The 23278-nt window shown below is 35.1% G+C and overlaps 1 protein-coding gene across 1 annotated transcript in view; it reads left to right on the forward strand.

The window, feature by feature from the left end:
- The window catches only part of THO2, a 161773-nt gene that overhangs the window by 127220 nt on the left and 11275 nt on the right, over positions 1-23278 (forward strand). The window contains exons 25-27 of the mRNA XM_089819141.1: positions 12364-12527; positions 12681-13287; positions 13512-13616. Of these exons, the coding sequence (XP_089675267.1) occupies positions 12364-12527; positions 12681-13287; positions 13512-13616 (876 nt within the window). The remainder of the gene's footprint in view (positions 1-12363; positions 12528-12680; positions 13288-13511; positions 13617-23278) is intronic.

A 23278-nucleotide genomic window follows, 5' to 3' on the forward strand; every position in this document is an offset into this window, starting at 1 on the left:
ACACATTATAACTCACGAAATGCTTAATCTGAAAGCACCGATAGATATAAGGTTGTGTCCATGTAATGTCCCCATTTGTTGCCAGCATCAGAATTTCAAGGATTAGCCTAATATTGGATCCTCGTAGGTTAGTAAGGTTGGTTAGAGGGTCATTTGAGGATTGATTCGTCTCCAACATTCAAGGATTTATGGATTTGGCCTTCATTCGATATCTTTTGGACTCCATTTGCCATACTTACTATGTATAGTAAAAGCCAGGAGTAATAGAGATGGACCCTTTCTATTTTTAGAAATCGTATTTGGTCACATGGGGAATTATGAGGAGAGATTCCTATTTCTGACGGCATGGCAATTAGACAATTATTTCAAGATATATTAAAGTTCAAGTGATTTATTTTAATATTTTAGTGTTATTATAAAGTTATAAAGTCACTTTATGACAAAATAACTTAAGTGACTAAAAGATGAAAGTCTTTTATCCCACATTGCTAAGTTGTTCTTACCTCTCCTCATTTTGAAGTTATAAAGGAAAGCATATGCATTGGGATTGACACAACGAATATATATGATATTTCTTCAAATCTTAATGGTGGCTTTAATGTGACTAGATATTTTCTAAGGACGAAATCCCTAAGGAAAGTGGTGAGACTAGACGAAAATCTAGTGGCTCACGTTATAATTACAGAACTAAGGTTTCAAATTAAAGGTCTAGAAGTTTGCTACAGGAGCTTTAGACAACGCACGAGTACATGCTGATTGAGCGCCCAAAATATCAGTTGGAATATAAAGTTTGGCAGCAATCAGTGGAGTAATTCTATTGGCAGCAGAGAGACTCACTTTAATGTAAGCTCTGTCCCTTTTGGTATCAGAATACGATGTCAATGTTTGCCGGTGTCAAATAAAGTAGTAGAATAAGGGTAGCAAGAATAGTCGACAGTGTCTCAGACTTATACCGTAGTGCAGTACTGTTATAAATATCTACATTCCAACAGTGATGGCAAGGAAACTATAGTGGGTCTGCACGCAAGGAACAGTGGAACCAATCAAACATCAATCAGTGGGTCACGGTTTCAGTACATGGGCATTCTCCGTTTTAATCAATGACTGCATATAGCTGGAGTATCATCATGTCAGGAGGAGTAAATCATAGTTGAGCAATACAGCCGTGAGCCTCTGCAACACACAGGTTCCATCATTACTCTTGCATACGTTCGAGATTTAAGTGTAGTTAATGGTTGAAGAAATCTCTCAGTAAATGTTTCAGCATTAGGCATGATATTTAAAACGTTGTATGAGTTTGCTGTGATCTGGAATTAATAAAATGCAGTAGTATCATTCTCTGAGATTATCTTATTACATACAAGTTTCATAGTCATATTGTTATTCAAACTGGATTCAAATTATTTATAGCAACATTAGAACATATTATCAAGATTACGTACCAAGCATTTGACAGAAATACCTCTAGCCAATAAAAAGGGAACTGCATCTCAGTGTAAAACCAGACTGAATGTTATATTTCTGAATGTTCCGATGGTCCTATGATACTCCATACGTGTAGTGAGCCGACTGTCTTTCAGTCATTATAAGTTGTTGTTTCATTACCTCAAATGCAACTTATCCTGTGATTTAATGTATCTATCGTATCAATATTACAACCCTTGTAACCATTAAATCAAAGTTGCTGAACAGTGAGGATTTACGATTATTAAACTCAGTTACATGGAGCCATTTAAAACTAACAGCAATATTATGCATGCCAACCATTTGTTAGAATTTCTTGGCTAGAAGTTTAACTCTTTTCTTCAGTTTTCAAGGAGGAATATTATAGTCCATGTAGGGACATGACCCTACGTGGCCATAGCCATGTAGAGTCATGTTTCTACGTAGACATGGCTTTTGAAGTCATATTTATGGTCATCACTGCTTGGAAAGAAAGATATCAATCCAATGCATCTCAAGTACTTTCAAGCAGCGATCACATCCTCTTCCAACTGCAGTCTTCAATTCATTTCCAGTTTGCAGAGTCATTCAGTAATAGGGGTAGCAGACACACACACATAGACACACAGAGACACACACATGCACGCGCGCGCGCGCACATGTGCACACACGAGCACACATAGACACAGACACAGACACAGACACAGACACAGACACAGACACACAGACACAGACACACACACACACTCGTCTTCTGTTAGTCAATATCAGACTACAATAAACACCATCAGAATTGTTATATCTACTCTATCAGAGGTCCTATAAACATTTACATGGTATCAGAGCTTAACCGATAGAGCAAAATATTTAGTTTCATTCAGATATCAGATCTACATTAATAATCTCAAATTTGCAACCATGGTGAATCATGTAGGGTTGGAAGATAGACTTGAAGGTGCTACTAACTTTGCATCATGGAAGATACAAATAACGATCGTCCTTTGAGAGTTGGAATTAGAAGGATATGTGGAAGAAAATAAATCTATACCTGAAAGTGCTCTAGATAAAACAATCTGGAAAAGACATAATAATAAAGCTATGAAGATCATCATAGATTCTGTCAAAGACCATATACTTCCGTCTATATAAGTCTCAAAACTGCATTTGAGATGTTCATGACTATTAAAAATACTTTTGAAATTAATAATACTAGTAGACTACTCACATTGAAACAACAACTGCTTTGCGTCAACATGAACAATGGAGAGACAATTACATCTTATTTCCTTAGAATTGCAGAATTAAAAGATCAACTTGCAATCATTGGAAATAAGGTAGATGACAAAGAACTATGTCTAATAGCCCTGAAAGGGTTACCTTTGTCTTGGGAATCTTTTATCCGTGGAATGAGCTCTAGACCCGAACTACCAAATTTTGATCAACTTAAGAATGACTGCACCCAAGAGGAGTCAAGAGTCAAGACTAATCACAAGAGGAATTAGTCCAAATCAAGAGCGAGAAATTCAAGCCCTTCAAACTAATACAACTAGTAGAGGAAAGAAGGGCGAATTCAAATAAAAAAAATGAAAAGGAAACCAAAAATACAAGAAAAGAGATTGGTCCAAAGTACAATGTTACAAATGTGACAAATTTGGTCAGACTCACAAAGTCTTTTCGAAAAGGATGAAAATTCAAGCTGTCCTACCAGAAGTAAAGGATGAAAGTTTATTATTTTATTTAGCCCTATCAAGTGAGCTAAACACCAACAAAAATACATGGATAATAGATAGTGGAGCATCTCGTCATATAATGGGATTCAAAAACAAATTCAAAACTTTGAAGGTTACTCAACCAAAGAAGTAACAATAGGGGATAACTCTAGATATCCAGTAAAGGGAATTGGAACATATTCGATACAATTGAAAACAAGAGTCACTCTGTAGCAAAATAACGTATTATTTGTACCTAGCATGAAAAGAAATCTGGTTTCAATCTCTGACCTTGCAGATCAAGGGTATTGTATCACATTTTAAGAAGATAAAAGTTCTATATTTTGGCCGAAGGACTCCAATATTAAGAACGCAATCACCATTGGTTCCAGAGATGGAAGCTTATACAAACTTTGTAACCATCAAAACCTAGCCTTAAACCACAAAGTTTCAAACTCAAATGAAATCTGACATAGAAGACTTGGCCATCTTCATTTTTGTGCCCTACCATCTATAGAAAAGATTGTAACAGGTTTACCTAGTCTAAAACCTGATCATTGTAGAACATGCAAGGGATGTGCATTAGGAAAAAATACCAAAGGAATGCTTACCAAAAGTGAACATAAATCCAAAACTTTACTTCAACTTACTCACACCAACCTATGTGGTCCTATGTTAGTGCCTTCCCTAAGTGGGTGCTTGTATTATGTAATTTTTATAGATGATTTCTTTAGGAAAACTTGGATTTGCTTCCTAAAACTTAAGGAATCAAATGAAGTGTTATCCAAATTCAAAGAGTTTAAGGCATTAGTTGAAAATCAAATTGTGAAGAAAATCAAAACACTAAGATCTGACAATGGGGGTCAATATATTTATGAAAACGTTAAAGACATCTGCACCTTTGTTGGCATTAAGAGGGAGTTTTCAATACCTTATAATCCTCAACAAAATGGAGTGGCAGAAAGAAAAAACAGATCTATCATAGAATCTGCCAAAGCCATGATGTATTACCAAAATCTCCACATCTCATTCTCGGTTGAAGCCTCAAATACTGCAGTTTACATTCAAAATACATGTCCTCATTCAATCTTAGAGAACATAACCCTTGAAGAAGTATTTACAGGAAACAAACCATATTTACGTCACCTAAGATTTTGAATGTCTCGTATATATTCATATTCCGAAAGAAAAGATAACTAAACTAGAACCATGTGGGAAGAAAGGCATATTTGTGGGGTATAGTGAATCCTCTAAAGGTTTCAAGGTTTACATTCTTGGACAAAGAACTATGGAAATCAGTAGAGATGTAAAATTTGAAGAAGATACTGCTTATAACCTTTCTAAGAACATTGATGAATCAAACATAGAATCAAAGAACTATTGAAATCAGTAGAGATGTAAAATTTGAAGAAGATACTGCTTATAACCTTTCTAAGAACATTGATGAATCAAACATAGAATCAACCACTGAATCGGATGCGAATCCCATAGTTGAGAATCAGAGGGAGAGTGGTTCAAAACTCTCAATTGAACTCTAATATTATGTATTTTAATTATATGATGAATATGTCAAATGCTATATCACATGAATTGTCATATTTCCTTATTTCCTATTTTTTAAAATTCCTGTTTTGTGCCCCCTCTCCCTCCTCCAAAAAGAAAAGGCCTCCCAGTCTTCTCTGTGATAATCCCAAAATCCTTGTGGAAAATAGTCTTGGGATGTTAAGTGTGTGCCATGTTGCCTACATGATTTTTGGTTGGTTGGTGTCATATTTGTGCGTATTTATGATTTATCAAGTAAAATAATGAGTCACTAATGTGAATATCAATGTAATGTGACTTTGTTTATTAGAGAACTTTAACTAGTGGGAGAATTGTCTAGATACTCCAAAGTTTAATACAGTGCAACAGGAAAATAATTTAGAGATAAGTCTATATTGTAATTTTTGGGCTCATAAAAGATAAGTCAATAGTCAATGAAATTCGGAGTTTATATATTGTTGGCGGAAATTTAATTTTTGTATTTAGTTTGATTAATACATAACGTATTTGCACATAGGATAGAGGAGACTTGATTAGGTAGGTATCTATTTGGGTAGGTTTAACATGTGACATGTACTTCCTATTATGGCAAAGATGGTGTGCACACATATGATACATCTCCTTCATCCCATCTTGGTTGTACATTCACATCTCTTGGTAGCGTGTCTTATGATCTATGCTTTCCTTTAGTATCTTGACCTTGGCGTGACATGTACTTCCTATTATGGCAAAGATGGTGTGCACACATATGATACATCTCCTTCATCCCATCTTGGTTGTACATTCACATCTCTTGGTAGCGTGTCTTATGATCTATGCTTTCCTTTAGTATCTTGACCTTGGCGGCTTTCATATTTAACTCTTACATGGGTCATTGGAGTGGGAGAAGTTCTATATGCATGTATTCTTCCCATGCTGAGTATGCTTGTATCATATACCTTTTAATGATTTGGAGAATCATAGAAGTTGAGAAAGAGAGATCAGATTACTGGGGGTTTTCTAATTTTGGCTTTGTGTTGTATCTTGCTTTGTATTTTAGGAATAACTTTGAGCTCAATATTGGGTCTTGAGCATTCAAAAGGTTAGTTTTACTATGTCTAGGTTACCGGTTCTTTCTGGGAATCATTAGAGGTAGAAGTGGATGCTTGGGGCTGCTAAGATGGAAACGACATCTCCATAGACATCTAGGCGCCTGGGACGCACTTCCAGGGCTCATTTTGGGAGCCCAACGTCTGCACAATTTTTTTTCTTAAAAGCACATTCTAACATGTGCTATTTACATTTTTATTTCCTCTTAAACTCTAAAATGACTGAGAAGAGGGCATTCCATCTTTATGCATCTCCTTTTGTTTGCAACTAAGCTCTCTCCTCATTTGGTCTTCTTTTTTTGGCATTTTGAAGGCAAGGTGATTATTTGCAAAGAGGACCATTTGTAGTGTGTGAGATAGCTTCCACAAAGGAGTTTTAAGCATTGTTTGCAGACTCGGAGTTAGAGTACTTGGCAAGCCCAAAATTTTCAACTCCAAAAAACTCAGGGAAAACTCGACAATTCAGAAAGTACTAAAATTTAAAATCTCTCAAAGAAATATATATATATATATATATATATATATATCTTTTGTAGAATACAATTATAAAATGTATTAAATTAGTAATTGACATTTCAATGGAGAAAATGTATAGTTGTATAGCACTAAAATGATATTGAAATTGCATCTAATCCAATGTTTTCCCTGTATCAACATGTTCACCTACGGTTTTAACATCTATAAATATGCGAGCGTTAAACTTGAGAGTACTCGCCCAACAAAAAAACTTGAGAGTACTCGGAAACTTTGAGAGTGCTCGGAGAGTTTGCGAACTATGGGTTTAACTTTTAAGCATATAAGGTAAGAATTTGATCCCATTCTTGATTTCTTTAATGATTTTTTTGAGATTCTGATGATTTTTTTCAAGCCTGGGAAGAAAATTTTCAATCTTTTTCCCCTTTTTCTTAAAAGAAATTAAAAAAAAGTATAGCTATTTGTTTTAGTAGTTTTGTGCCATTTTTTTGGACTTTATGCTTGATGTACATAGTATTTTTCTAATTTTAATTTATTTAATTTCTTATAATAGCAAGGAACAAGATTGTATTGTGCAAGAATGGCTACCATCGGTATTCAAAATTCAATGGGTGGGCAAGGAGCTGATAAAAATGTCATAGGTTTCAAGAGGTGGCTCATATATTTGGAAGTGTAATTATTGTCATAGTAACAAAGGCAAACGATTTAGTACCTCATTCTCGGGTCAAGCTTCATTTTATGGGCCCTTCTGGGCATGGAATGGAAATGTGCAAAGACATAGATGGGAAGGGGATGTCTAATGCACAAAAAACTTCATATGTAAAATAACAAGAAGTTTTTGATAATATGGTTAAAAGATCAAAGAAAAGTTTTTATCAAGGTCCATCTGGAAAGAAAACAATGCAATTACCCATTAAACCAATTGTATCCTCCAAATATCCATTTTGGCAAGTACCTGCACTGGGAGAGGAAGAGGAGGAATTAGAAATTACCGCCCACAAAGTGTTCCATTGGACATTGCATTTAAAATGGAGGCAAGAGAGCTTGCTGATCAAGCCATTGCACGTTTCCTCTATGCTAATGCTCTTCCTTTGAACTTGGTGAGATCATCATATTGGAAGGAAATGGTGACAACCATCAATAAAGCACCAGCTATTTATACAACTCCCAGTTATGAAAAGGTGCACACCACTCCTGCAAAAAGAAAAGACTTCTATAGAGAGAGCTATTCAACCAAAATGAAATTCTTGGAAAAGTTTGGGCATTTCTATTTTTTATGGTGGATGGAATGATATAGAAAATTAGCAATTGATTAATGTGATTGCAATGTCCCCTAAAGGGGCAATGTTTTTTATGGCAGTTGATTTTAAAGGGGAAGTGAAAGAATTACAATCGATATCCAAAATTCTCTTTAAGGCTATGGAGATGGTGGGTAGTGAGATGTGGTCCAGGTGATTACAGAGAGTGCCAAAAGTTGTAGTAGTGTAGGTGCGTTGGTTGAGAGTTGATATGACCATATTTTTTGGATAGTATGCATCGTACCCTCCTTCAACTTGGTCATGAAACAAATTGGCACTCAAATAGATTGGGTGAAGCAAATATACCAAGAGGGTGATGCGATACAAATGTTTGTGATGAAACATCACATGTCACAATCGATCAGACCATTCTCCAAATTGGAGTTGTTGAAGGTAAATTATAATTACTAAATTTAATTTCAATAAATTTTATATCATGTTTAATTATCAAATTGTATATAACTTTGCTTAATATTTATTGGCATATTGTCATTAACTTGCTTAGGTTGCTGAGACCGCTTTGCATCTTATACTATTCTTATGAGATGACTTGTCAAGGTGTAAGGGGCATTGAGCCAAATGGTTATTTCTAACTTTTGGATATATTAAAGACTTGGAATTTAGAGAGGCCACAAAATGTCAAAGCACTGGTCTTGTATGACAGTAGGCTCATGTGCAATTTGTATTGGATTTCACCTAGTCTATCATGACCATGCTCCACTTTACGAATACAACTCAACCTTATTTAGTGGATGTGTATGATGGTATGGCACAATGACTGAGAAGGTGAAACTTGCCATACAAACGTGAGAATGACCCCACAAAATGTGAATCCCTGTGCAATAAGGGCTAAAGCATCATTCATCATCGTTGGGAGAAGATGACCACCCCATTGCACCTTCTTGCATATCCCCTCTTGTTGAGGTACTATAGTGAGGAAAAGCTTTCTATGCTAGATAGAGTAGCACCATATTTGGATGAAGAAGTTGCTATGGGGTGCTACAAGCTTTTGCAAGACTCTTCCCAGAGAAGAAATGCACTAAAAAAGTTAGGAGAGAATTTAGCTTATTTGCCTCATCCAGTTGCAATAAAGGACCAAAGTGACATGGGAGCTATCATATGGTGTTACCTCTATGGTCAACCATTTAAGCATCTACAACCTAATGCAATTAAGATGCTCTCACATGTAAGTTTTTGTTTTGTTTGTTTACCACTTGTATTCTACACTTCTTTAATTTTCTTTTCATTTTTATGTTTAATTTTGTGAATATTATCTAGGTTGCAAGTTATTCTGCTGTTGAACGGAATTGGAGTACATACTCTTTTATCCACTCAGGAAAGTGTAACCAATTGGGCTAAAAAAAAGCCCAGGACTTGGTTTACATTCATGCCAACTTGCGTTTTTTATCACGAAAGAAGGAGCACTACAAGGAAGGAGCAACCATGCTTTGGGATGTAGCCCATGAGTGTGCCAACTTGGATGCAACATTTTAGGATCTTATGACATTCAGAGATGATGATGATGGTGATAACATCAAGACTCATGGTGCATCTAGCACAACTGGAACATTTTGGGATCAAATGATCTTGCACTTGCAGTAGTTAAAGATGATGATGAGTTTTCTGTGAATCCATATTATTCTGATTTGGATTGATGAACATTGATTCATGAACTATATTTTGATTTGTATATGATATGGCTTATTAGTTATTTCAATTTGAATATTTGTAAGCTATTTGATATCTTGATCAGTGATGAAGTATCATAGTATCATATGTTATAATTTTGTATATTTCTTGCAATATATATATATATATATATATATATATATATATATAAACACATCCAAATGCATTCAAAACCCCCATTTTTTTTTTCACATCCGCACAATTCTCGCATCTGCATCCGAATCGACAGCTATATATATAAACACTTCCAAATACATTCAAAACCCCCCTTTTTTTTCACATTCGCAGAATTCTTGCATTTGCATCTGAATCGACAACTTAGCTATTTATTCCTAGATCTTTGTTTGCACACACTTTTGTTTGTACTTGTTGGGTTCCAAAAGATATGTAGACTTACCATTGCAAGCCACAACATGCACAAGCTGGTGCCACATGGCATGAACCTGCTAGCTTGCAAACCAATCGACAATATAACTAAACAACCAATTATGCAACTGAAATTGTTTTTCCAAATGATGTGGTTTTGTGCGGGTTGAGAAAAGTTTTTAGAGTTAATGATAACATTTCCATAGTACAAAATGTGGCTCTTTTGAACTGTTATTAGTTTTGAAATTTGGAGAGAATATTCTAAAAAGGGGTATAATATGTTGTTGCAACTATTGATATCATCTTTTTGACTGTTATATTTTCAGCAATTAATACCATCGTCTAGGTGGGCATTTTGTTAACACCACCTTATTGTTGTTAACGCTAGCAATTTGCAGTTTTGAGGTTTGGACAAAATATTTTGTAAAGGGGTCTAATATGTTGTCACAACTATTGGTATCATCATTTTGACTGTTTTTGTAACAATTTCAATGAGTAGTGTCATTCTCTAGGCTGGCATTTGTTAACATCTCTTTATTGTTATTAAAATATTAATGCTAGCAATTTCTCAAAAATAGTGATTTCCATTAGTTACAACATATCATAAGATGTCATAGACTCACCCCTCACAACATTGTCTTAGCTGAGTTTGGAGCTCCTTTGAAACTTGCCGCCATTTTTGACTTAATTTGGTTTCCTCATCGGCCTCATGGTTCTATGGAGTCTAGTGTTGACCATCATAGATACTCTCATCTGTATACTGTTCTTCTGTTGAGATTTTGAGATCTGACACCTCTACTAGGTCTCGTTGTTGGTACGCCTAGGCCACCTCTTTGTTGGGTTCGATTAGTATTGAGATAGATCTTCTTCCTCCTTACCAATTTTCACTTGATGCTCCTGCTCATCTTCTCCCCTCACGTCAGGAGTTGAATGAGCATGTCAGACTGGATATTTATAGACAATACATTACCGCTACTTGGAGTAATTCCTCAGGAGGTCTGCGACCTAGGATGGCTTTTTATGCTGAACATTTTCTTGAGATTTAGGATGGTATTATTGTTCGCCCTACTTATCTCTATCGGTGATGGAATCATGCCTTACGGTTTTCTTTAGGTTCATTTAGAGTTGGTTCTCACTACCTCAAAGCTCGGACCGATCACCATATGGATCAGGCTGATCGGATATGTCAATTATGTACTTTGGTAGAGGTTGAGGCTGAGATCCACTTCATATTTCGATGTCCTCTTTACTATGAGATCCAAGGGAGATTTTACTGCCTTTTCAGAGACTGCTCTTCTCTTTCGATGTTCTTTAGTTATATTGATCAGCGGTGTCTTGCACTTTATCTTTAGGAGGCCACCCATCTTTGAGAGATTACCCTGCAGTCTTTTATACCTCAGGGGTGTACTTAAGACCAGCTCATTATTGCCTTTTTCTCTCCCTTGTCTCCTCCACGGGGTTTGAAAAGGTCTTCTAGTACTTCTCATTCCAGATTGGTTAGACATTGCGCCAGTCTCTCAAGGCAGCAACAATTCTACAACGGTTCTACACGACATTCTCAGACTATGGATCGTTCACGGGTTTACCCCTCTATTACTGATTTCTTTGTGGCAATGAAGGACCCTTAATCCTTACCTTGTCTTCTTTCTTGTTTTGTTTCCTGCTTTTGTTTCTTCTTAGTCATCGTTTGGTGCTTCTGCTTTGGCCAGCTCTTCTGTTTGTATGCTCAGTCCCATAAACCTTGTTGGTTTTCCGTGGACATTAATATTATTATCTTATCTTATCTTAGTCGACATCATTTTTCATTAAGTTATTATCAAGTCTGTCCAATTCTGCCCCACTTTACTGTTAGTTTTTTGGATATTTGAGCCAATCATTAAAGGCTTCATTCTTGGTCATATGGATGCCTTTTTAGGAGCATTTTCGTTTGTTTGTGCTATTTTCATGCATTCTTTGGTGTAGGAATTTTGTGAGTTTGATGCACAAGTTTTGTGGCATTTGTAGATTCTCATAGGTGACAGTGCATAGTTTTCATTTTGTAACCTTATGAGGTTCTGTCTGAACATGTACGAATGCCTTTTCAGGTATATATATATATATATTTTAAAATGTATGATATTTTGAGTACTTTGTATAATGTTTACTTTGTTCCTTTCTGCTTCCTTTTTTTTCAGTAAGGCCAGGTATGTCTTAACCTCCATTTATTCATGATGATTTTAAAAGTTTACTTGGGTTTTTTTTTCTTTTGATAGAAGTTTGACGGATTTGAGAATTTTCAGGATATCAAATCTTTTAGGTTTGTAATTTGTAATAGGCAATCGATTAATGTTAAGTCATGTCTAAAAAAATGATCTGTGCTATTTGATACGTACAGAAATACTTGATATATGAATAATTTTGGCTTTGTGCTGCACTTTCTCCCCAAATGTGCAAATTTTGATTACATTGTTGATCAAAATATGTGCAAGAAAAAGGAAATTGACAAAAAGTAAACTCAAAGGTATAATAAAAGAAAGAGAAATGTGTATGGTGATAAACAATAGATAGCCATCTTACTCAAGCTCACAAATCTGAGTCTCCAGAAGTGTCTCCCCCAGGTCCTAATTTCAAAGTGAATTACAAAATATGAAGAATGTATTGCAATCAATAATATGAGAACAATAATTTGTTTAGATTTAGTTTTGATGAGTATATTTGTTATGACATCCTTTGGAACATTGCAATCATTGATATATTTTTTGACTGTATTTGCAGATAGCCTTTTTAATATATCGTCCAATCATGCGCTTATTTAGACCTTCTAAAGGGTCTGAAACCTGCTGGCCTGCAGATTTGTCTCATGGGAATAAGGAACTAGAGCAATTGAATGCATCCCATGAATTGGTTCTGGATCTCGGATCACATCGGAAGCCCATCATGTAAGTGTAATAAAATAATATCATTGATGGTGACAAGCTTACTCTTCTTTGTTTGTCCACTTTTATATAATTATATTTTCTTTACTCAGAGATGAACATTTACTGTAGAGGGGACTCCATTTTTACTATTGGTGTTTATGGATCATATCTCAGGTGGTCAGAGCTTCTTACAACAGTTCATTCAATGTTGCCTTCAAAAGCATGGAATAGTCTCTCTCCAGAGTTGTATGTCACATTTTGGGGGCTTACATTGTATGATTTGTATGTTCCTAAAAGGCGATATGAAGCTGAGATTGCAAAACAGCATGCTGCTCTCAAACAACTCGAGGAGTTGTCAGACAATTCACATACTGCTATTGCTAAGCGTAAGAAAGAAAAGGAAAGGATTCAAGAGGTTTTGGACAGACTAACAAGTGAGCTTCAGAGGCAAGAACAGAATGTTGCTTCTGTACATAGGCGACTTGTACAAGAAAAGAACTCTTGGTTGACTTCCTGCCCTGACTCTTTAAAGATTAATATGGAATTCTTACAGCGTTGTATCTTCCCACGTTGTGTTCTGAGCATGCCAGATGCAGTGTATTGTGCTAAGTTTGTTCACACTCTGCACTCTCTAGGGACACCATTCTTTAACACAGTCAACCACATCGATGTACTTATATGCAAAACATTACCACCCATGATATGTTGCTGCACAGATTATGAAGCTGGTAGGCTAGGCAGGTTTTTGCATGAAACATTGAAGATGGCCTACTATTGGAAGGTATCTACTATTTTTGTTAGTATGACTTGTTTAAAAATTCTTTTGTAGCATGGTTTACTGTTCTAGTACATTGGATTCATGCACTTCAAATTTTTAACCCATAAACCTAGAAACTCATGTTTCTTATTTAAAAGGTATTTTTGGGCAGCGTTGAATTTTGTAAGTTTTCTTTGAGTTTTAGATTTACTGGGAAGGTTCTTATTGAAGTATTTCCATATTTACAGAGTGATGAGTCTATTTATGAACGTGAGTGTGGCAACATGCCAGGCTTTGCCGTTTATTACAGAGATCCAAACAGCCAGCGGGTTACATTTGCACAGTACATAAAAGTAAGCTTGACTTTTGATACTACTATATGATTTAGGTTGGTTATAGAGACAAGTTCCTTTGTTTCGCCTTTATGGTGATGTGGTAAATTCTGCAAATAAGGTTATTATTCTGAACAAAAAATTATTGAGTAGAAACTATTGGATGAAGACATAGAAATGCCCCAAGATGATACCTGGATAGGAACATAGCTGATTTTTATAGGGTCCAAACACAGCTTAGATATCTCTTCTATATCTGGAGCAGTATCTGTGCCAGGATGTACAGAAAATGGAATAGTTAGACCAAACTTTTCATCCTCTCCATAATAAAAAATATATGACGTGGATGGAAATAGATAGGGTGCATATGGTTTGATGCCCTGGCTCTTTAAAATGGATTGGTCGTAGTAGTATATATATGCCCCCATTGATTTTATGTTCACTGTGTTGTTTAGTTTATTTAGAGAACCAGAATTTGGGGAGCTTTTAGCTCAGGTAGAAAGCTTAGGACATCTTGTACAAGCTAATGCATAGTATATTTGTATGGAAATCTATGCTGAATTCCTTCTGGACATTCACATAAGTGCTCAATGAATTTCATTCTTCTGCATTACTGATACTTGTCTACTATAGAATTGTATCTTTTTTTTATCTCATATGCTATTTTTAATCTTATTTGGGACTCGCACCCTGTGATCGCACACATTTTTTGGTGACACATACAGATCTTGGAGATGCTAGGGCTTTTGTAGGCATTCACAACCCCTAGGGGTTTCAGTGATGCAGGGATGGCTAGGAAACATCAGTTGGGCTGACCCTGAAATTTTCCTGTATCTGGGAAGATTCCTAAAATGGGGCTTGGGCAGAGGGGGTGTCAATTTCAAAAATAGAAAAATGAAAAATAAACACAGAACAAGACCAACTAAATATATTTATTGTATTTTTGTAATTTGTGACTTTTTTTTATCACCCATACAAACAAATTGTTCTTGTTAGTTTCTTGTCGATTCTTTTTCTAATTCAATAAGGAAAGTCCTTGCATGGTAAGTTCAAGTGTTCATTAATTTGTCATTTTTATATGCATACTTTTCTGAAAAATATTTTAAGTAAACTGTGAAGTCTTAACCAAACCTTGAAACATTGCTTCCGTGTCTATATTCTGCTAATCTTTATTGAAGCCATTGAGAATTACTACTTTGCCTTCATTTTCAAACTATTCTTAATATGTTAAGAAAATAACCTGTATAATCTACAGGTCGATAGGTACAGATCGTGCCTTATTTCTTCTTGTTTTACATCCTCTATTGAATGACATTTGTATTATTTATATTCTCTATACAGGTGCTGGCGATCAGGATAAGACTAATTAGTTTGACCGTTAACTAAACTTTAGTTAAGACCTGTGACTAATTACTAGACGCCGCCTTAGAGAATTTAAACTAATAGGTGTATGCAAGGGTTATGTCCCTTAAGGGACACACCCTTCAATGAGGATATTTAGGCGGGTAATGTATGCAGTTTTAGGACACACAGAATATAACCAGTCTGGACTAAAAGCATAAATAACCTATCGGGTTCATTGCATTGATTTCACACATCAGTTTGAGATTATCTCAGTAATACAGTCTTCTCAGTATTCAGCATATTCAGACCTTTACATCAGTATTTGATCAGGGTTGAGTTTCAACTAGTTTTAGATCCTTATCTCAGAATTTTGTCATAAGAATCTGCAGAAAAATTACATAATATACTTTATTACTAATTTTCTATGTAGCATGATTCACATTGTTTACTATTGCAGTTTATAAGATAAAAAGTCTGTTGGCAGTTCACTTTGCAATTTATACCAATTTTGTTTTATAATTTGTAATCTGTTGCTTGGCCTGGAGAAAGTAGCTTATTGTTAAGTAAGGATTAGTTGTGGAATTTTTCTTATGTGTGTTTTTTCTTATTTTTATAAAATTCCCCTATTTACATTTTGAATTGTTATTTTTTCTCCTAACCCTTGTTTCTCTGAGGTTTAGGAATTGCATTAATAGTCTAGCTTTTTGGGGCAGCAGTGAGATGGCAAATAAAATAATATAAAAATATAATATTTGAATTTTTAAAATACCAGCAAGTTAAAAAGAGCAAGAAATATTGTCTTCTCGCAATCACTTGGAAAACAGTGGGTGCAATGATTGATTATTGGCACAGGGTTGGGACCTTCTGCATATTCCATGTACAAGAATGCACAGGAATGTAGGTTGGTTACCTCTTCTGGCCAATCAGTCAATGGGTTTGTTCGATGTGATGAGCCTATTTCTTTTGCTGGTTCTTAATTAAATAAATAAAGATTAATATTATAAACAAATGTAATTGTTATTGATTCTAATAAAATTGCCTGTTGATTGACATGGGTAGGTATACTTAGGTCAACTTGCCAAGGGACAGCCAATGCATGTAGGTATGTGTTGTTGATCAATATCATAACATTTGGAATATCTCTGCATTAAATGAATACACCTGAAACTCAGATGCAAACTTGAGTTTTCAAGCTGGTAGGATGTAGCTCCTATCCATTTGTTCATGTTATGTTTCCTAATATTTATTTGATTGCAGTCATTGATCTGGATTGTTGACATGGTCTGATCTAAATTGCATCACTATACAGGCTGACCATGATATTTGTCAAAGTCATATTGGCGGTTTCAAAATCACCTCAACTCTAGCAACAACTATAGGTCTAATCATGGGTCACAATGATTAGCACTTGACATCACCAATTCCATGAGGGTGTGAGTTTATATCCCAAACAGTTGTATTTGTGTACATGTCAATAGTAAATACACATCATCAGAAAGGAAGAATAATGTGTATTACACAAGAGGGCTTTCTATCAGGAGAATCTCATCCTTCCATCTCTAAACACAGGCATGTTAATTGGTTCATTGCTAGTTATACCTGCCAGACTAGGGGAATGTACAGAGAGGATTCAGATTCCTTATTTCCGAGGTAGATTACATCCGAGTCATTATCATACTTTGCTTCTGGATTATACTGCGTAGTGTTTTGGTAGCATCAAAATACTACACATTATTATCCAGAAGCAAAGCACAATGATAATTGACTGGAAATCTATTCTCTCTTAAATGAGTTATTGTTAATTTTTTGATAGAATGATATAATGGTTTGCTGAGCATATAGGGAAGAGTGTTTGGGTGAATGGAATGTATTAGTATATGTTATGAACCTGTGAACAGTGTATTGAGAGCAAAACAAACCTGTTATGATATATTGTTCTAGAACTAATTTTGGTAATCCAAGTGGTTATTTCTGAGTGCATGATTTTCAACTCTAGTCAATCAAATGTCTAAGGGGTTATGCTTAGTTGGTTGAAGCAATGAGTTCTCATTGTGAAGACCTTGGTTTAAATGTGAAGAGAGACATCATTGTTGAATTCTAAGTTGTGACTCTTGGTCTTCCATTGGTTGTATCTGTCTCATTGTAAAAGATGGGTTCTAAATTGTGACTCTTGGTCTTCCATTGGTTGTATCTGTCTCATTGTAAAAGGTGGATTCTAAAATGTGACTCTTGCTCTTCCATTTATTGTTTCGAATGTGGTTTCTCGTAAGGCGCACAAATAAGTGCCAGAGATAAGTACCAGATTCATAGGAGATTTTTGCACAAGGAATAAGTGCCAGAGATAATCTTCCTGACTTCAACAGACTTAAGAACAATTGTCTTCAAGAAGAATCCAGAAAACTAAAGAAAGGAGGGAAACTAAAAACAGAAGATGAAGAACTTCATGTTCTTAATAAAACTCCTATAAGGGCAAAAAAATTGGACACTAATGTGAAAAAATTGGACGCTACAAATCAAATTGTCCTGAGAATTCTAAACAAGTAGTGAATTGTTCAAATGTTACTAGGGAAGAAGATAATTATGATCCTGAGAATCGTGTATTATATTCGTCACTATCAAATGAAATCTCAAATAAAGCATGGGTAATAGATAGTGGATCCTCTAGACATATAAGAGGATACAAAGAAGCATTAGACTCCATTTTAGAAAAGGTCAATGGCGAAGTTACCATTGGTGATAATTCAGCACATCTCATCGAAGGAATTGGAAATTGTACCTTGAAACTGCAATCTTGAAATTCAATTCTTCTCAAAGGTGTACTCTATGCACCAGGAATTAAAATAAATCTAATCTCAATTACAACACTTGAAGATGATGGGCATAATGTTGCATTTGTGGATGACAAAGTAATAACTTGGGCAAAAAACTCCTCAATCAAGAAAGCAAAGTTGATTGGTCAGAGAAAAGGATATTTGTATGAATTGAATTTAGAACCTAGTCGACATATTCAAGCCTTAATTCATGAAGCTGAAGACATAAATGAAATTTGGTACAAAAGATTAGGGCATCTAAATTTCAAAACCTTATCAACTATGGAGAAGATGCTTACTAGGTTACCTAAATTAAATAAAGACCACTCAAGCATATGCAAAGGGTGCGCTCTGGGTAAGAACACCAAAAGTCCATTTCATGATAGCACTAGGAAAACAAATAATGTTTTGGGATTAATTCATTCAGATCTATGTCTGTTCCTTCTCTTGGAGGATTTTAGTATTATATTTTGTTCATAGATGACTTTTGTAGGAAAACATGGATTTACTTCTTAAAATGTAAAGAATTAGAAGAAATCCTAAAGAGATTTAAAAAATTCAAAACATTAACTGAAAACTTATCAGGACATAAGATTAAAACTCTTAGAATTGATAATGGAGGAGAATATACCTGAGATTTAATTAAAAGGTTTTATAAAGAATCAAGAATTAAGAGGGAGTACACCGTTCCTTATTATGCAAAACAAAACGGGGTAGCAGAAAGAAAGAATAGAACAATTATAGAAGCTGCTAGAGCTATGACATTTGATCAAAATCTAGAATATTATATTTGGGTAGAAGCCTCTTGTATTGCCATCTATATTCAAAACAGAAGCCCGCATTCTTACCTTAGAGATAAAACTCCTGAAGAAGTATTTAATAAGGTCAAACCTAATATAAGTCATCTTAGGATTTTTGGGTGTCCCGTATATATCTATGTTTCAAAAGAAAAGAGAGCTAAACTAGAACCCTCTGGGAAGAAAGGTATTTTTGTAGGCTATAGTGAAACATCTTAGGTATATAGGATTTTCATAACTAGACAGAAAAGTATTGAACTTAGTAGGGATGTAATTTTTGAAGAAAATCTAGGATTCAGAAAAGCACTAAGTTTTGAAGAACCTTCTCCTTTGTTTAGTTCTAAAATAAATAACGAGTCTGAGTCTCAAAGGGAGAACCTAGAAGAAATTGAAGACGAAATTCAAAATCTAAATCTTGATGAAACTAAAAATTCAAAGAAAAGACCACTTTGGGCCATTAAAACAGTAGAGGAAGCACAAGACTTTGCTGCACCTTCTGGAACAGTTAGAGAAAGCAAAAGACCTAAAATATTTTCTAGTTATAAAGCAGACATGAGTGATTTATTCAAAATAGAACCAACCAATCCTTCTGATGCTATTAAACATACAACTTGGAAAGAAGCTACGACAGAAGAATACCAATCTATTATGAAGAATGATGCTTGGGTGTTCCAAGACCCAAAGGAAAATTTGTTATTTCTTCCAAGTGGATATTTAAAATAAAGCATGTTGCTGATGGTAGTATTGAGAAGTATAAAGCTAGATTTGTAGCTAGAGGATTTTCTTAGAAAGAAGGGATTGATTATGAAGAAACCTTTGCTCTCGTTGCCAGATATACCTCCGTAAGAGCAATCCTAACAATTGCAGCATCAAAGGGATGGAAAGTACATCATATGGATGTAAAAACAACATTCATAAATGGAAAGATTACAGAAGAAGTATATCTGGAGCAACCTGAAGGATTTGAAATTCATGATCTTGACGTTTTTGTTTGCAGGCTCAAGAAAGCTCTCTATGGGCCTAAGCAGGCTCCCAGGGCCTGGTATGAAAGGATTGATAAGTGGCTTAGGATATCCAAGAATGAAGCCGATCCAAATTTATATTGTAAAAGAGATAAAGATGATATGGTAATTCTGATATTGTATGTTGATGACTTATTAATATCAGGTGATGATCATCTTATAGATCAATGCAAGAAAGATCTAACTAGAGAATTTCAGATGAAAGACTTGAGACTCCTTCATTACTTCCTAGGACTAGAAGTATGATAGAACTCTAACAGTATCATACTTAATCAAGGGAAGTATACATCAGACGTTTTGAAGAGATTTGGAATGTGGAATTATAAGTCTGTCTTCTCCAATGGAGACTAATCTACATAAACTTAAAGAAGCAGCAACATAATCACCTTCAATAGATTCTACTCTCTACAAACAGATGATTGGGTCCCTTATGTACTTAGTAAATATAAGACCTGATATTTGCTATGCTATTAATGCCCTAAGCTAGTTTATGTGTGAGTCAAATGAGATTCACCTAGTTGTAGTTAAACACATTATGAGATACTTGCAAGGCACTCTTAATTTTGGACTCAAATATGAGAAAGTTGATCTAGATTTGCATGGATTCACCGACTCAGATTGGGGTTGAAGTGTTAAAGACAGAAAAAGTACTTCAGGATGCTGTTTCAGTTTAGGTTCAGCGATGATATCTTGGATATGCAGAAAGCAGTCTTCAGTAGCTCAGACCTCCACAGAAGTTGAATACATTGCAGTAGTGATGGCCTCTCGAGAAGCAGTTTGGCTTAGGAAGTTGCTTGTGGTATTATTTGGGCAACCTATGAATCCTACGATTATTCATTGTGATAATTAGAGTTACATCAAGCTCTCGGTGAATCCATTGTTTCATGACAGGTCCAAGCATATTGAAATTCCTTACCATTATGTAAGAGATATGGTAGACAAGAATTCTGTAAAATTAGAATACATTTGCACTGCAGATCAGACAACAAACATACTCGTCAAACCTTTATCTAGAGTAAAGATAGACCACTTTAGGAGAAGACTTGGTATGGTTGAATTGTAATCCATTTGTATTCTTTAAATTATTAATAAAATAATTTTATTTGTCAGGCTATTGAGTGTTATGGGCTCCACCATTTGTATTCATTATTTAAGAGGTGACGATCTCTTATATAATGTGCTAAACAGTAGTAGAGTTCTACTGTAAGATCTAGATGAGTTCAAGATCACAATTTGGATAAAGGAAGAATTTTATTATTCTCCAGGTTTATCCTATATTCTGGTAGGTCTTAAACTCAGGATCATGTTGTGATATAGAAATACCAGTATCTATGAGTCACAACTTGGATAAATGAAGAAATTAAATTACTCTTCAGATTTATCTTGTACATTGTATTCTTTGCAATACTGTTATAACTAGTAGCAGTGATTTGTCACACAACAGGTTTAGTAATATGACATTGTATCATGTGTTCTATGATACCACATGCCAAGGAGATTCAGATAGATATAGAGTATCAATTCTTGCTTGTTTGTTTTTATTGATGTTTTTAGATACGATATCTCTCAGTATGATTATCAAGTTAAGAGGGAGTGTTAATTTTGTAACTTCATATAATACTGATCTGATCGATCCAAACTGATATGGCATGATAAGTAAAGGACTAAAGTCTTTTCTGTGTTTTCCTTTATAAGATCAGCGTCTTAGGATTTTGTTTTAATACTAAACTAAACTTAATTGTTTATGTTTGTAATTAAACTTAAATCATTCCTAGAAAGTCGCCGACTTCTAGAGGTTGGGCAAACAACTTTGGAAGAGACATATCCTTTCTAAGGACATGTCCGTTGACTCCTATACTTATAGAGGGTAAGGATGAAGTCTAAGAGCACACAAGAACAAATACAAGTCTACTCCTTAGTCATTACTGCCCTTGTATGAATCGCAGAAGTAAAGGACAGAATTCTGAATTACATTTCTAATCCAATTAAAGGTAATAATCTGAAGTTCTTCACAGCAAGTATAAGGAGATAAAGAAGGTAGAATCCAGTCTATATTCAGTCCAAAGAATTTGCAGAAAACTTTACAAGGACAATTTTTCCTTTGAGTATGAAAATTTGCCAAAAGGAGTTTGATGATGGGGGAGTAGAAAATCAAGGATGACTTCTATATTGTCAGAATGAACATGGGAGTTGCTAGGAGTTTGATGGCTATGCTTTATTGATAAATATGAGAAGAGCTATTAAACCATGGAGTTCTTATTCCAACACAATGGAAAGAAGATAGTTCTACAAAGTGTATCTAATAAGCAACCTATTAGAGTTTCAGCCAAAAGGAAGGAGTGAGCTTTTTGCAAAGACCAAGTAGCATGAGAAGCTGAATGTTTTGTTACAAACACATGGCCTTAAAAGGAGGGGAGATTGTATTATGTAGAAAATCAGTCTATTTTGGACAAGCATGGGAAGGTATTTGAAGACGTTTCTCCTAGATGGCCACCAGATATGGGTTTCCAACATAAAAGTGAGCTGGAGGAGGGCAAAACCAGTAATGATGGCTCCACACAGTCATTTGAAGGTATAAAAGGAAGTGAGATTGAAAAAGCAATAAAGGATCTATTGTATATGTGGCATATAAGGCCTAGCTTTAACCCTTTTGTGTCATTTGTGGTGCTAGCCAAGATGAAGGAATGGGTGATATGGATGTGTATCGATTATAGATAATAATAAAACAATAAAAAATTGCTACATCATTGAGTTTATTAATGATCTGCCCATGTAGTTTTTGAAGATTGATTTGTGTTTCAGGTACTATCAAATTGAGGCAAGAGATGAAGACGTGCACAAAACATGATTTAAGACGTCATAGTGGGTATTATGAGTTCTTGGTTGTGCTATTTGGCCTAACAAATGTACCAATAACACTTCAATCATGCGTGAATCAGGTATTCATTATACAGTTGAGGAAATTTGAAATGGATTTCTGTTATGACATTCTGATTTATAGTAAGGGAAGGGAGGAACATCAGAAACATTTAAATGAGGTTTTTGTTATCCTTGTGCTGCATTCCTTCTATGTCAAAGTCTCCAGATACGTGTCTAGGTTGACATCATCTTTGTATTTGGGAATCAAAATTAGTGCCGAAGTGCTAGTGTTGACGAGAAGGTTAAAGCTTTTCTAGATTGGCCTAGACCAAAAAATTTGACATAGGTGAGAGGAATTATGGGAGTATGTAGCTATTATAGAAGATTTGTAAAAGGATTCCCACAAGTTGCATCCTCTTTGACAAATTTGACTAAGAAAGGAGCATTCTCCCTTTGACAAATTTGTCCAAGAAAGGAGCATTCTCATGGAATACAACAGCCTAGCATGCTTTTGACAAACTTCAGGAGGCAATTCCAGATTCTTAACTCACTCTCGTTCATGAAAGCTCAAGGAGGTTGAGAAAAATTCTTCAATTTATGATAACAAATTGCTGGACACAATGCATGCTTTAACTAAATTCTGACAATATTTCATTTTTGGGAAGTTTGTAGTTAAAACAGATCACAATTATCTGTAAATCTTCCTCAACCAAAGGGATTTCAATGATATGCTGTTGAAGTGTGGTGGGCTATAACATAACATCTCAAAATAACTTGCAATTCTTGACAACAGACAAAATTCGCAATAGCTTTTGCTTGATTAGAATTGGAAATCATGCATGCTCAAATAA

Source organism: Cupressus sempervirens, chromosome 3 (genome assembly GCF_028749045.1).
Source record: "Cupressus sempervirens isolate cs-2001-9-10 chromosome 3, ASM2874904v1, whole genome shotgun sequence".
In the NCBI taxonomy this organism is placed as follows: Eukaryota; Viridiplantae; Streptophyta; class Pinopsida; order Cupressales; family Cupressaceae; genus Cupressus; species Cupressus sempervirens.